Consider the following 15,368-nt stretch of genomic DNA (forward strand, 5'->3'; position numbering starts at 1 on the left):
AGTGAGAACATGAAATTGAATCCGACTGTAAAGAATCGCACGGCTGTATTATTTTTACCTGTAATTGATTCAGATGTGGAAGTGGAGGATTCTGTATTGGCAGTAGTAGTTGTAGGAGTTGTTGTAGTGGGCATACCGATAGTAGTTGTTGAAGAATCAATTCCTGTTGTACTTGGATGCACCTCTGTGATAATTATATATTTTGGTATGATGTTGCGGTTGCACATAAAATGTTTTTGTTATACTGTATTTGTTCAACGAGTTTGTATTATGATATTAAACAATATTTACAATTAGAGAAGCAAAAGTAAATCTAATAATTTTTTTGTATTTCCCACCGAATATTATCTTGCAAAATGATATGTAGTTCAATCAGTGAACTCGTTTCAGGGGGGTGAACACTCCTCCCCTTAAAATTTCAAACAGCCCCTAATTTTGTGTCATGGCACAAAATGACTTGTTAAACACATTCGGCACTTCCAAATACTCCAGTTGCTGAATCAATTTATAAAAAGTTGAAATAATAGCGAAATTTTTCTAATATTAGTTCATTCATTGAATAACAGTACACTAAATAAATAATTATTTAATTTCTTGTACATTACTTACTAAATTATAAACCTTTTTTTAGTTAATGTTAAACACATATTTATATTAATTTGATTAATTATTCAATTTCTATAACTAACTTGTACTTACCTAACACTGAAATATAAATTGCAAAAATAGCCAAGAAAAATTTTAATAGATTGTATTTGCAGACTGAAAAATATTAATAAATCATCATTATAAACAATAAACTATAACACATTATCCAAATAGTAACATCAAATAAAATTCATTTTTATTCCCATTTCGATCATATGAATAATTTCCCAATAAATTTTTAGTTTTTCTCTTCTGACTACTACTAATCATAAATTTGTACAAGTAATCATCTTCCAGGAACTAAACGAGATGTTAAAATGACGTTAACTGTGACAACAATTCAATATTTCTGACTTTCTCAATAGCATTAATCTGACTAGATACATCTTTTCCACTTTTGTAATATGTCGATTATTGTTGTAATCAGTCTTCAGGATGTAATATTACCCTTGGCATATGCGTTATGCACATTTTTGAGAAAACAAATGTCGTTTATGACGATTCGCTATTCACCATTGCTCAAATATTAGCAAAGCAAGGATTCCATTACGAGTCACCGACGTTCGATGGCACGTGATCAGAAGAACATGAAGAGAACTACCAGCATATGCGTCCGCAGAACGTTCGGTGACGTCATAGCAAACAAAATCAAATCTCACAGAGCTAACGAAAATATTTGAAATAAATAAAAGGAATAACCTTCTGGCGAAAAATTTCATCTTTAACCACTAAACATTTCAAAGCAATTGGCCCAGTGATCAAAGAGAAAAGCGACTTTTTAGATTTCCCCCTCGGTGTCCAAAAAGTGTCAAAGAACAACAACATAATATTGAAACGATCCGTAGGTCCCCTAAGGTGTCCAATAATAATCAAACTAGTGTCCCATGTGTGTCATTTGTCAGTTTTGCCTTAGTTGCACTCGTCGTGCTAGACATGATCTAATAACTCAAAAGGGCATATTCTGTCTTTTCCTCACGATGATTACATTGGGAATCTTCGAAAGACAAAAAGAATATTTTACATATATATATTAACGTTCGCGAACTTTCTTAATTTTATGTTATACACGTGCATAATGGTAACCAAATAATGACGAATGAAAAATGTTATCGCGCAAGGAGGCTAAAGATTTTCAATATAAATTTGAAGTCGGAAAATTAAATCATTTTGCGTGACTGGTTGTACTCTATATATTTTCAATATTTGTCCATCCTTTACCTGATGGCAATCATACGGTACCCCTTGAATTTTCCCATCTATACATAAAATATATTCTCAATCTACAAAAAACTGTTTACATATTTGTTTATTTATTTTAGAGACACGCACTCATGAAATGGTTAATTTATAGTAGCATCTGTCTGTAAGAAGTACAATGCAGAGACTCAAAAACGATGGTCAAACGAAGGGAAAGTACGACATCTTAGTAATTCAACCATTGGTGAAGTTTTATTTTATTTGGAATAGATAATATCAAAAGCAGATGCCAAGTAGTACACGTATGCTTATAAATGTAATGTAAAGGTAGCAATCCTGTAAAATCATGTGTGCTCTTTTTGTCATCGATCAACGTTCTAAAATAAACAAAAATAAACATGTAAATCTTGTATCTATTACAATAATCGAAAGTGGAATAAATATCCAAATATCACAAGATCTTTCTCTATAACTTAATTCAACTGCCAATTTAGTATGCGGATATATTATTGTCTTGTTCCTAAAAATACATGTTTTTTTTTAGAAACAATTACAATAACAAATTAGTTGGATAATACTTTTCAATGGTTGTAACATAATCCACAAAATAAAGATAGGAAAATTCAAATACTCTGGCCTGTCAGTTGATAATAGCTTCGAAAACACCGCATTCAACACTCAGTATTGAATACTGGCCAAATTTAGCCTGATGTAATAACCTAAAAAAAATAAGCTTTTTCATAAAGCATTTGCGTAAATGGTTTAGTCACAGCTCAAAAATTTTCACGGATTAAAATGATCTAGTTTCTCATTCTGATCACTCAAACGCTTATAATCTCAGATACTATCTTTAGATAATACTGATATACTTGTACATTGGTTTAAGAAACTAATATGAACATAAAAATAAACATAAAGCAATTTCAATCTCCGTCACTGTTGCAATTATTAAGAATAGCATGAAACAATAATACAATAAACCTTTTTTGTTTTACAAGGATTATACAAACTAATGCAGCTTATGCTATTCACTTATGCTATTAGGAATCTAGATGCTTTTCAATAACGACCCTTTCTAAGTGCAAGTTATCTTTATTTTAGTTTTAATTTCATCATATTCTGATAATTTATAGTTTTCATTACAAGTGTATGTTGCTTTGGATAGCGGCGAAATAAACAATCACCAAATCGTATCTCGTATGTGATCGGTTTCCGTTCGTAACATATTCAGGAGGTTCTGAGCATGTGGCGTCTGTCATAAAATGTGTTTAATTTGCTTAATAATATTATTTAAATACATTTACCTCTTGTTATGTTGCATTATTTTCATAAGTTGCTATTTTTTTTATTTACTATGGTAACTTGTTTTAACTTCAGTCGTATTGATTAAATGATAATTTGATGAATACATAAATACAAGAGGCACCTGCGAAGAAAATAAATTCGAAAAGGTAAAATTAATTTGCTCTCCGAGTACTTGACAAGAACAAATAAATTATCGATATGATCTTTGATTCTTAGCTTACTTTCTTGGCAATCTGATGCTCTACCACTCCACGTTTCATCTTTTCGGCATGTAATTGATGTTATTGGATTGTTGGGAGGAAATTCATAACCCATATCGCATTCATACTTTGCAACATATCCAACTTTCCATTTATACCTACTTGAGGTTAAAACCTGATGAGGACCGACGTTAGGATTTGGACAAACTATATCTGTATAATGAAAAGAGTACTCGATATATCTAATATTTAAAAATAATTCCAATTCAAATAATGAAATGTCTTCAAAAATGAACAGATGGAGATTACTTATAAAGATCATGATTTCATTTACAGCATGAACATACTACGACACTAAAAGAGAAAAAATACCACAAACAATTGCATAACAAAATGATTTTCTTGAAGTACAAAGTCAATACAAACCGGTGCAGCCTATGCTATTCACACTGGGAATCCACATGTATCTCAATAACGTCCAGTCCCAAGTGCAAGTTATCTTTATTGTAGTTTTAATTTCATCATATCCCAATACTTTATAGTTTTCATCGCAAGTATATGTTGCTTTGGATAGGGGTGTAATAAGCCACCACCAACTTTTATATGATTGATATCCGTTGGGAACTTGTTTGGTCGGTTCTGTGCATGTGGCGTCTGTGATAAAATAGTTATTGCAAATAATATGTACAATATTATTTTGTACATACAGTTATTGTTTGATAGCTTGGAATATTACCGTATGTTCTTATTTTTTTTCACTTTGGTGACAAGTTCTAGTACTACAAGTTCTAAATCAGCTATATAGTTGAAGTAATAATTTGTACATCAATACAAAAGTAGGTATACAGTTATTTTATTTATTTTTTATTACCTTCCAAGCAGCTAGAAAACTAATGTAAAATTCACACTAGATTTATTATCTAAAAAAATAAGCAATTTCTGTGGTACTTAACAAGTAACATAAAGTAAACTGCAAGTAGCTTCAAAGCATATAAAATAGTTAATAACTGTATACCTACTTTTGGGACACCACCTACTTTTGGGCCACCCTGTATATAAATATGGAAATCACTTGTGATGGAGTAACTTCGATAAGTTAATAATAAATACTAAAAAAAGGGCTTCGTGGATACTTGATAAGAACAAATGAATTATCAAGAAGACCTTTGCATTCTGTAACACTACCAATCCATTGTTCATCAACTCCACAAGTCAGTGTAGTTGTTGGATAACGGGAGACAAATTCATATCCATCTCTGCATTTGAATGTTGCAACTTCTCCAACTTTCCAAGAATGCTTGGTTTCGTCAATGAGCTTTTGATAAGATCCAGTTGGTGGGTTTATGCAAGTTTTATCTGTAAATGTTGTGATACCAGTTTTACACATTGTTACGTTGATCCTAACTCATATCATGAAGTTAGTAAATGATACACTGATACCAATTACATGCTAATATAACATTGCACATTTATTACCATACAATTTTAAGTAAACAGGATAAAGTTTATATTAATCTGTACACATGTATCCAGTCCTACATGTACCAACTATATTTTTTTTTATTTATAATCACGTTTGGGGAAAATGTATCATTGTCTAATTTATCATTGTCTACCTCAAATCATCTTGTAACGTCAATTTAGTAATACTTTTAATTTGGTAAAGGTTTTAAAACGGTGAAAAAAGAAAACACATTGAAAACATTTGCAAAAAAACACACATTTATTATATGGTGTATTTAAAAATTAATTTTTGAGTATTGGTATTTTAGTATTTTCATCATTATACTCACGTATGCATTTAATGTCACTGGGATTTCTTTGCCAAAAACTGTCACCTCCCCACCTATCTTTTGTGCAATTAATTGTTTCTTCTGTTTGAATACCATATTTGCCGAATATTTCAAACTTATCGTCACAGCCATATGTAACAGTTGTTCCCGGAATATACAGATTATGAGGACTAGTATCGCTGCGTAATAATTGACCGTTCTGAATCCATGCGACTGGTTCGACGCATTTCAAATCTGAGTTGTGAAACACAGAAAATTGAATATGAATCTAATGAAAATTTTTTTGAGTATATTGCATTGATAGTACTGAATGATAATAACCTTTATCACATGTTTTTCCTTCAAAATCAACTGAGCAGAAGCATGTGTAATCGTTTGCTCTATTCACGCAGGATCCGCCATTTTGACAAGTGTAACTCTTACAATGTTCAACTGAAAATAAGAAATAATATTTTCGAAATATTACCGTCTTTTATCACTTACTTATCATAATTTCATTTTTGCCACTTTTGCCAGGGGTTTATATTATATAATTTCTACTTTTACACGTTCCTGCAATCGATGCCATATGTTGTCTGAGAATCAGTTGTCTCTGAACTTTTTTTACATCCTGCGGTATCTCTTTGCATGCACACAATCTCACTAGGATTTGCTTTCACAAACTTTAGTGATTTCATTTCCATCAACTTTATTGATTTTGGCATATATCTATTGAAACTTATATTCAGGTAGATACATGTTTTATATACACGGTATATAATTATGTAGGTAGTTCTGCGATAAATAACAAAAATTAAATGACAGGAACATGGTTTCAGCTCAGCAGAAATGCCAATAAATACCGATTCGAGTGATATAAATATAGATGTTGCAGTGTATATTCATCGATTTTTTTTTGTGTGGACATTTACTCACAACAACCGCTTTTTTTTACTTGAACATCATCCAATTCAACTGTTGGTTGATTCGCTTCAAATTTGTATTGAATAGATGATGATAAATCAATGTTCACCAGAGAACCCAACCAAGTGTTTCTCGCTTCATTGATGTGATTTCTCCAAAATGCAGTGAACGGGGTTGACCTAAAAGTAAACCAATGTATATTGCCAGATGATTAAAAAGGAAATGTGTATAAAAATTTGAGTGGGTACAATATACCCCATTTGTTGAATGCCTTGGGTAGATTTATAATCAGGGGCGAGGATGAGAAGACTACATTTAAACAAGAGAATATTAATAGTTTTGTGATTTAGAATAATTAGGAATACTCTAGAACAGCGGTTCCCAAACTATGGGTCGATGGGTCGTACAAGGAATCTTAGTGGGTCCCGAAAAGATGTAGAAAGCTTTGATTAATTATACTGGTAATTAGGATCTGTGGCGACACGAATACGTAAATCTTCCAAAAAAACAAAAGAATTTGAATTTAAATTCTAATCTGTAAAAGTTATCTTTTTACGATCTTCTAAAGGGAACAAAAGTTTGCTACACAAAGAATGCCCATATGGCTTTTTTACACATAGTAGTTTTGTACAGCACTTCTTACCATGTTTCCCCAAAATTTAGACAGGATTTAGATTTATTTTCTTCTGAAAAATAACAATATATATGTTTTTTTTTTGAAAGAGGTCTTTTGTGTTCATTTATCAAAATAAAATTACATTGTAAAAAATCGCGAGATTTTTTAATAAACTTTATATAAAAACCGACATCCATTGTTTTTTTTTGTATTTCCTATACAAAAATCAAGTGAAAAATATCATAATTGTGATTGTGACATCACACAATCTTGAATAGTGGTGTGATCTTCACCTTACCTCAGGTCATTGAACCTTTCCTCTCCCACACCTTTTAAATTTATTTTAGGAGTAGGGTTTAATTAAAATCATTTTTAAAATTCAAATTAGGTCTTATTTTCAGGCCAGGTCTTATTTTCGAGGAAACGCGGTAGTTTTGCCATGATTAGCCATCGCTGTGTTCTGTGTTATGTCATAAAAAGTTAAATGGGTCGCCATAAACTGTGGTAATAAATAGTGGGTCCCAACTCTAAAAAGTTTGGAAACCACTGCTCTAGAAGCCTAAACAGATAGGAAATCATATTTTACGTTGATGATATAGTCAGTAGGCTTGATTTGCCTAACAACTTGTAATGAAACTGTAAGCACATCTTCCCAGAACTCCAGTCATCAGGTATTTCAGCTGATATCAATTCTGTTCCACTTGTGGTAGCACGAATAATGTAACCTGAAACGAATAATCAAAGAAGTCATACTATTATAAACAAGTGCTTGAGAACAAAACGTTTGGTTAGTGTGTGATGGTGCAAATAGACCAATTATTTTGTCATTTATTTACATGCACAAGATCACCTTGCATGTAATAACATGATATACAATTACAGCCAAAATATGCATATATAGATACTGCCAACTCATATACATAACGAGTAAATGCAATAGGCATATACAGACACAGTTGTTGTCCTGTGCATATATTATGTTATATTCCAACAGGAGTCATATCACATAGTCTATTGCCGTTAAAAAGATTAACATAAAAAAGTCAATGTCATATGCATATATGTATTGAGGTTTGATATATATATATATATATATAGCCATTTGAGTGATACGCACACTAAATCCAATGTCATGTATAAGTATAAGAAATGGCGCTATATGCATATTTTGGTTGAATACGTATGGAACGTTATCAACACTGTTGAGTAAACACGAGTATATAATGCTAAATTATATTAAGAAATGACAAATTTGCGGACTTACCAGGGATTCCATCGTATTGTGATGAGGTATATATTCTTTCCCATCGTGGATATGGATTTGAATAGCCACATGTAGGTTCAGAAAACTCTTCAAAACCACAGTCAGGATCGACTATAACAAAACATGATTATGATGCAACAAATGCCGTACAAGAAAAATCATCATTATTGTATTATAATCATCGGTGACGAGATGCTAGAGATAATAAAGGAGTAAATCTACAACCCAAATCTTTTGATTGAAAAGCGGCATTTCCTTTTTAGACATTGTAAATCGCAAAAGTTTGAGCGCCTTGTTAGGTCGCCTTTGACAAATTTTGTAGTTTATCGGGAAATACGAATCTAAACAAGACGTAGGATACATTTCCACGCATTTTAGGATACATTGTCCCCGTCATTATAGAGGAGCAAAGGTTTCATATTTTTAGTCAGGTTACAAAAGCAGGTTACATCGAACACAATTAAATTAATAAATCAAGACATTTTAAATATTCTCGTAACGGTAATGGATTGAATACTTTGCTCATTTGCAGGTTGTGCTCTTTGGTATTTTAACGCAACGCTTGGGATTTTTTCAACAGTGATATCTTAAAAAATCTCAAGTGCGTGGGATTTGTCTTAAGCTGACGAATCCCAAGATCCAATGCCCCCGGCCATTTTAACCAGCACCGACTCGATGGTATTTTGCTATCTCACTAGAAAACAAATTCTGCATCAACATAGAAAAATAATTGAAAATAAATGTCAGAGAAAAAACTTACTCTCGCAAAACGGCAAATCACCCCATGTTGCATCAGCTCCGCAGCTTGCTATATCACTCCCAATTAATTTATAACCAGTATTGCAATTGTACGTAATTCGATTTCCATATTCCCAATTACCATCTCTATGCAATACTCGGCCGTTTTTTGGATCACGGGGATAACCGCACTTTACAGCTGAAGAAATATACATATATAATGTTATTGGTTATAAAAATCATAGTTTTCACATTTTATAACTTAATTTTTTATCTATTCATAGCGTGTTGGTTCGTCGAAATTTTTATGCTCTTTATGCTGATACAGCCAGATCGACTATGATAATATGATCGATGATTATAATGTAAAATATGCGTTACAGCAAAATTCATTTCAAACTGTTTCAAAGTAAAGCTTCCGAAAATGTACTTTTTTAAAAAACTCAGGAACTTGATAAAATTTTGATAAAATCTAGAATGCATACAAACAGGATAATCTATCATTTTTGGATGTAGGATATACGTTATTAGGTTGCTTATTTTAAGCATAGTTTGTAATTTAGTTTACCAAGTTTATTCAAGATATTTTGAGATCGTGCTTACGGCTTTGCAGTAAAAAACTAAAAATAAACATCTGAATAATTCGATTTATGAATCGTTTGACGACGTATATTGCCTAAAATTTAATTGGATTTTAATTTTGGCATCCTTTGGCATGTCTTTTTAAACGCAATCCTACTAGAATTTGTTTCACGAAATTTTCTGTTTTTTATTCTAATGAATATTTTGTTACTTAACATTTCTGAAAGTCAATTACACACATTTTATAAGATCAAGTAAAAAGTACTGAAGCACTTTATTCACTGCTCCTATTAAGTTTTACGAATGTAATGTTCCATTAATTATTTTAACTAAGTTGTTATTTTGTTTGTTGATGGGTTTTTCCCGTAACCTGGGTACTCAGCTATATTATGACAAGGAAAAACTCATACCGATGCCATTCGCTAACATATATTTAATTAAACATTGATCTTATTTTAGATATAAGGGATGGATCAGCACAATGTGTTGACATTTTTGATAGATTGATGAATACTAAGTATGATGTGATTAGGGTTGAATTTTTCTTCAGCATTTGTATTGAATTCGATCTGAAATGAAAAGAAAATTGATTTTTCATGGTACTACCCATGCCTTTGTTGTACCAATTTTTTGAGTAATCTTTGAATGATCTATTTGGACCCAGGCATGATCAAAATAGAACAAGCTTACATTCCTCGTTTCTCCTATTTGATTTCAGTTCACAAACAACTGCGATTTTTTAGTTACGTATCATTTATTGATCCTTCAATAAGCGCGAATTGAGTATGCACCCACATAAAATAGAAATGTAGCAGTATATATTGTATATAGAATATTAACATAAAGAATATTAAATATATTTTTGCAATACCTTCAATGCAATCAACTGGTGTTTTTGACCAAGTTCCATCTGAGCAGCATTCGTTAGTTTCTTCAGTGACGTTGGCAGGAAAAATGAATCCAGGTTTGCATGTGTAAATATGGATGTATCCTACCGACCAACGTGTAGGTTTTGGCTCGACATGATTATTTTGAACTGGAGGAAGCCCACATGATATTTCTGGAAGTATGGTGATGTATTTTTTGCAACTCAAAACTTTCGTTCCGTAATTAATAAAAAGACTTTTCTTGTTTTTAAGACACATCTTTTAGTTTCAGTTCCATAGAAGAGATCAACACAACTTCAATTTTAATGCTTTAATGTTAAAAGGAGAACGGCACATATGACAGCGGCACTTCATAACTTATCCCGACATGATGAGGAAATGAAAAAATGATAACTTTTGATTTAGGAGGTTACAAATGGCGCAATCAATTTTGACAGTGCTATATTCTTAGACATATTTCCCGCATGTGATTGTAATTGATTTTTTTTCATCTCGGTTATCAGCGTAGGACACATCCCGTCATCTTGATTGTTTATTAAAAGATAATTCTAGACTTGAGTTGAAATGCAATGAAACGTACAAAACTGTTACGTACAATGATAAATTCTTAGATAACTATATCTATAACTAGAAATGTACTTAGATCAACTCATTTTGACACATTCCTCGAGTTTAGTTTATTAGACTGTTAAAAACCTTGGATAAAGTACATTTAGCTGTGTAAACATCTGTCTTTAAAAGTTCATATTTTTTGGAGAATTTCGTTTTGCAAAACTGCAAATATTAGGGAGAGAAATAATTAATTTTATTGTATGTATTCAAATATTTAATTTGTGCGCAATTGTTGCAATTGAAAATGTTCACGTTGCTAAGTCGAACTCATTTGTACAATAAGACATAATCACATAACCTACCTAAAGATGCCAGTATCAGTCGACGTGACTATAGCAATTATAGGCTAAAATGTTTAATTCTCACATTAGACGTGATCAGAGGACATAAGTTACATTCCCATTGCCTTCTGTGAATTTGGATTTGTGTTTAGTTCGGAATAAAACTTGCAATCCCTCTCAATAATTTATTTCGGTTTTAGTATCTGCTTCATTGAACCCCTGCTACTGAACAAAATGTACCTCTACAATATCATAAATGAAAATATTATATAATTGCAAACCTTCGCAATCGATCGAAGACAAACTCCATTCACTTCCTATTTGTGGTTCAGGTCTTTCAAAGCATATTGAATCCATCGATCTAATTATGCCTTCCTGACCTGAAATCTTATGATTCGGGTTGCACAAAATTGTTGCAGAAGCGCCAGGATAGAACGGCGCGGATGAACTAGATACGAAACGTCCATTTTTTATACTCACTTCCTCAGGATTTGCACATTTTATGTCTAAATTTTAAAACAAAAAGTGTCATTGCTCTTTTCTAAAATTGAATAATATATCGTCACGCTCATAACCGACTTGCGTAAGTCATTTTTAGCAGTTTTGAGAAAAACGTAAAAAACTTCCTAATGATATTGTTATGCCATTGAGAGTCAATAATTTGCCATGGTTCAATTTTTTGATCGTAGCCGGATTTAAGTTAATTTGTATGACGCAGTTAAGGGACGTCATAATGGCGCACTGTGACTTAGCAGAAATGTGTCTATGACTTGGGGACATACGCAATTTTGCAACTTTACTAAATGCACTAGTCCTGAAAACTAAACATTTCAAAAACGAATGTAATTCTCAGTATCTACAATGTCTAATCCCCAAAATAGCTAATCAGTTTCAATTACATTATTTTTTCTGTTTAAAAATATTATATTTCAACAACAATAACACGTTCTGCACACCCACCGAAATAAGACTAAGATTAAATGTAAAGAATAAAACAGCAATGCACCCAATATAAAAGCCAACCAAGGTGAATTGGACTCGGACAGTGAATATCACAAGTGCACGCCTTCCTATACTGTAGTATAAACCAATTAATACGAACTAAGCCAGAATCCGAGATGCAGAAATTCGAAAATACTTCGCCGAGGTTATTTTGCCTTTGTGACGTCACAATAGTCCTGCGGTAACGATGGATAATTCATTATGACGAAACAATTGCACAAATGTGCATGTCATACTAAATCTCCATTTTTATTGGTTTCGGAATTCTTGAAATAAAATCTGAGTTAACAGACAGGTGCACAGCATTACATAAATACCTATTTTATAAAAAACTCAAAATCGCCAAAAATGACTTACGCAATTCGTTTATTAGCGTGACGATATATAGATTGCAGATCAGGAGATAACATTTACCATCATATTTATTGCGTAATTTCACTCAAAGTTAATAAAAAAAGAGTTCATAAGAATATATTAATGTAGACATATTATTGATATTACGGAATATTTGACAGATTTCGATGAAAAGTGAGTTGATGAAATTCGGTCGAAATATTTAAAAAAACATCTGAATGATTCATTTAATATACAATTTATAAAAATATAATAATAAAATCACAAATAAAAATGAGAACTACGAACACGATCGATTGTTTGAATTCAATTAAAACCGTTGAATACAAAATATAAACTACAAAATACAAAAACCATGGATTACTTCCAATGTGTTAAAATATTGCTCAAGCGGAGCCAGTCGGATGAATTCGATTGTGCGCCGCGACTATCCTCACCATGCATCGAATAAATGCACCTTTACCAAGAGAGCTATGCTCAAATATATGGACACGTAGCGCTACCTAGTGGCAAATTCGGATGCCGTCAAAGCACACAAAAAAAACGAATGCCATGCAGCTCACCGAAATATTTGAAATAAATAAAAGTAATAGCCTTCTAGCAAAAAAATTAATCTTTAAGCACTGAAAATGTCAAAGCAATTGTTCAAGTAATCAAAGAGAAAAGCGTTTTTTTCTGTAACAAAGAACAACAAGAACAAGAATAATAACAACAACAACAACAACAACATAATATTATAATGATCCATAGGTCGACTTACGTGTAATAATAACCAATGATAAATGTATGACGCCAGTACTAATTCAACGGTGTTATATTTCCATGAATTTGCCTCATAGAGCGTTCAACCGAAATTAGGCATCGACATGAATTTTAGTCCCATCTTTGGTCTCAAAAGGTTGCCCACCCCGGTTCTTAGGTGTAGAATGTATGATTTTTGCGACGACTTTTCTAATTATAAATGCACAACTTCATTTCGATTGGATTATTGCAGCCCGCATTAACATTTGCAGTAAAAGAGTAATGCGAAACAAATTTTGCATTATCGAAAACAAATATTTTGAAATTGGATAACAAATTTTCTATAGCGATAGGAAAACGACAGTTACCTTCACAAGTAGGTGGTGGGCCATGCCATTTCTTGTCAGCACAACAAACGGTTTCAAAATTTCCTTCCAATATAAATCCGGTGTAACATCGGTAGGTTGCCTTTCCTCCCATAGAAAGCTTGTTCCATGTTCTAAAACCGTTAGGAATATCATCTGGTTCTGATAGGCACAACGCATCTTTACAAAAATGGAAATATTCTTTCAATATTTTGTCAATGCTTATGCATGTGCATTAATTAAACTTTAAAGAAGTACATTATTTGGGTAATTTTTAATTCATTTTTTTACTTCAATTATATTATATTGAAAATATTTATAGTAATTCCAAGTATTTGAACAAATTGATGCTCGTCAGAATATTGAAATGCAAAATACATCCAGCTTCGATAGCTCATAAATGAATAATATATCAAATCATATCGTGAAGACAACCTTTGCAACTCGATCTAAATACAATCCAAAGCCAATTCACAAGTTATCAGGTGATCCCAAGTCATGACGTCGTTTGTAATTGGAATCGAACCATCCCATTGAAATGGCGCGATTCCAAATTACGTCGCCCAGATTTTATTTATAGGAATACCCAAAACAATGTTTTGCAAAAATATTATACCTAATCATCACGAATGAAATGTTAAATTTACATCTGTGGTAAATAAACATATTCAAACTAATCACCTGGGTTGAAACAAGACATACCGCACGCGCCATCGCACCTGCAACGTTTGAGGCCACCTCTTGAGGTACAATCACTGTCAATTGAACATGACTTTCTGCACTTTCGACCTTCTTCAACTGCCTGTTTTATACAAGAGCTGTTGATATCTAAAAATATCAACACAACGCAATTTCTTATTTCCATATTCTTTAAAAAGAGAGAAGTGGATAACAATTTTTGGTGAGAAAAATACACAAATTTTTGCTGGAAATTTCATGACCACTAGATATTTATGGGTAACAGAGTTTGCTTCACAAACAGTACATAAATTATTGTAAAACTGTCTATCACAACTATATATTTCCATGGTGGCTTATTTTATGAATTTTTTGCTTGAAATATCACAGAATATTAAAAGTTTATATATTTGGAAAACCCCAGAAAATTCTAGAAATCTCCTACCTATGATTACACATTTCAGGATGATAAAATACACATTTCTAAAACATTTATTGTTACTTTTATTATTTTTATACAACAGGTATTCAATCGCTGCCATATGGGGAAAATCGTCTAATGGTGGTCTATGAATGACAAATATATTGAGAGAGAAAAGGGAGAACCAAATAAAAGGCCATATTATTGAATCCAATATAATAAGAATTCAATTAAAAAGTAAAAATATAAAAAGTAAAAATATAAAAAGTAAACTCACATCGTGGATAGTATATCAGTAATAACATCCAGCATGTAATTCGAAATCTCATTTTTGCTTTCGGTTCCGATAAGCAAAATAAGCTTAATAATAATGTGAAAATTTAAAGAATAAAATTATTACAATAAATACGTCTACGTGAAAGCAACGTTCAGAAACGAATGATAAAGAAATTTCAGAATTGAACACGAAATGCGCCGATGCTATATATCTCTCCGCTTGTAGTGGATGAATACGTACAGATGGCCAAAATCTATAATTTCATAAAACCCATAAACTGCTGTAGCCTAATGTGCTAGTGACAACAATGACATTGGAATTCCCTCTCGACTAAGTGTTTGTCCTTAAAAAAATGATAGTAAACAGGCGCCAAACTATTCATATATATTTAAGTTTAACGCACACTATCTTTACTAAGGTTACATTTTATTGATTTTTAGGGCATCGGTAAATTATTGTTTGTTGCTAATTTTGGTGAAATAATGAGATAGCAAATGCAATGAT

General features: G+C 32.0%; 1 protein-coding gene across 1 annotated transcript; it reads right to left on the reverse strand.

The window, feature by feature from the left end:
* Nucleotides 1-2,086: 2,086 nt before the first annotated feature.
* Nucleotides 2,087-14,955, reverse strand: LOC120344141 (sushi, von Willebrand factor type A, EGF and pentraxin domain-containing protein 1-like). Its single transcript, XM_078113135.1, has 16 exons — nt 14,865-14,955; nt 14,170-14,316; nt 13,492-13,668; nt 11,308-11,532; nt 10,118-10,306; nt 8,687-8,863; nt 7,927-8,037; nt 7,249-7,387; nt 6,059-6,225; nt 5,465-5,575; nt 5,144-5,377; nt 4,515-4,706; nt 3,777-4,004; nt 3,372-3,563; nt 3,150-3,271; nt 2,087-2,222 (listed from the first exon to the last, which is right to left on the reverse strand). The coding sequence occupies exons 1-15, from the start codon at nt 14,914-14,916 to the stop codon at nt 3,219-3,221; spliced, it is 2,394 nt and encodes a 797-aa protein (XP_077969261.1). The 5' UTR covers nt 14,917-14,955; the 3' UTR covers nt 2,087-2,222; nt 3,150-3,218.
* Nucleotides 14,956-15,368: the final 413 nt, after the last annotated feature.

The sequence above is a fragment of the Styela clava genome, chromosome 5 (genome assembly GCF_964204865.1).
Source record: "Styela clava chromosome 5, kaStyClav1.hap1.2, whole genome shotgun sequence".
NCBI lineage: Eukaryota > Metazoa > Chordata > Ascidiacea > Stolidobranchia > Styelidae > Styela > Styela clava.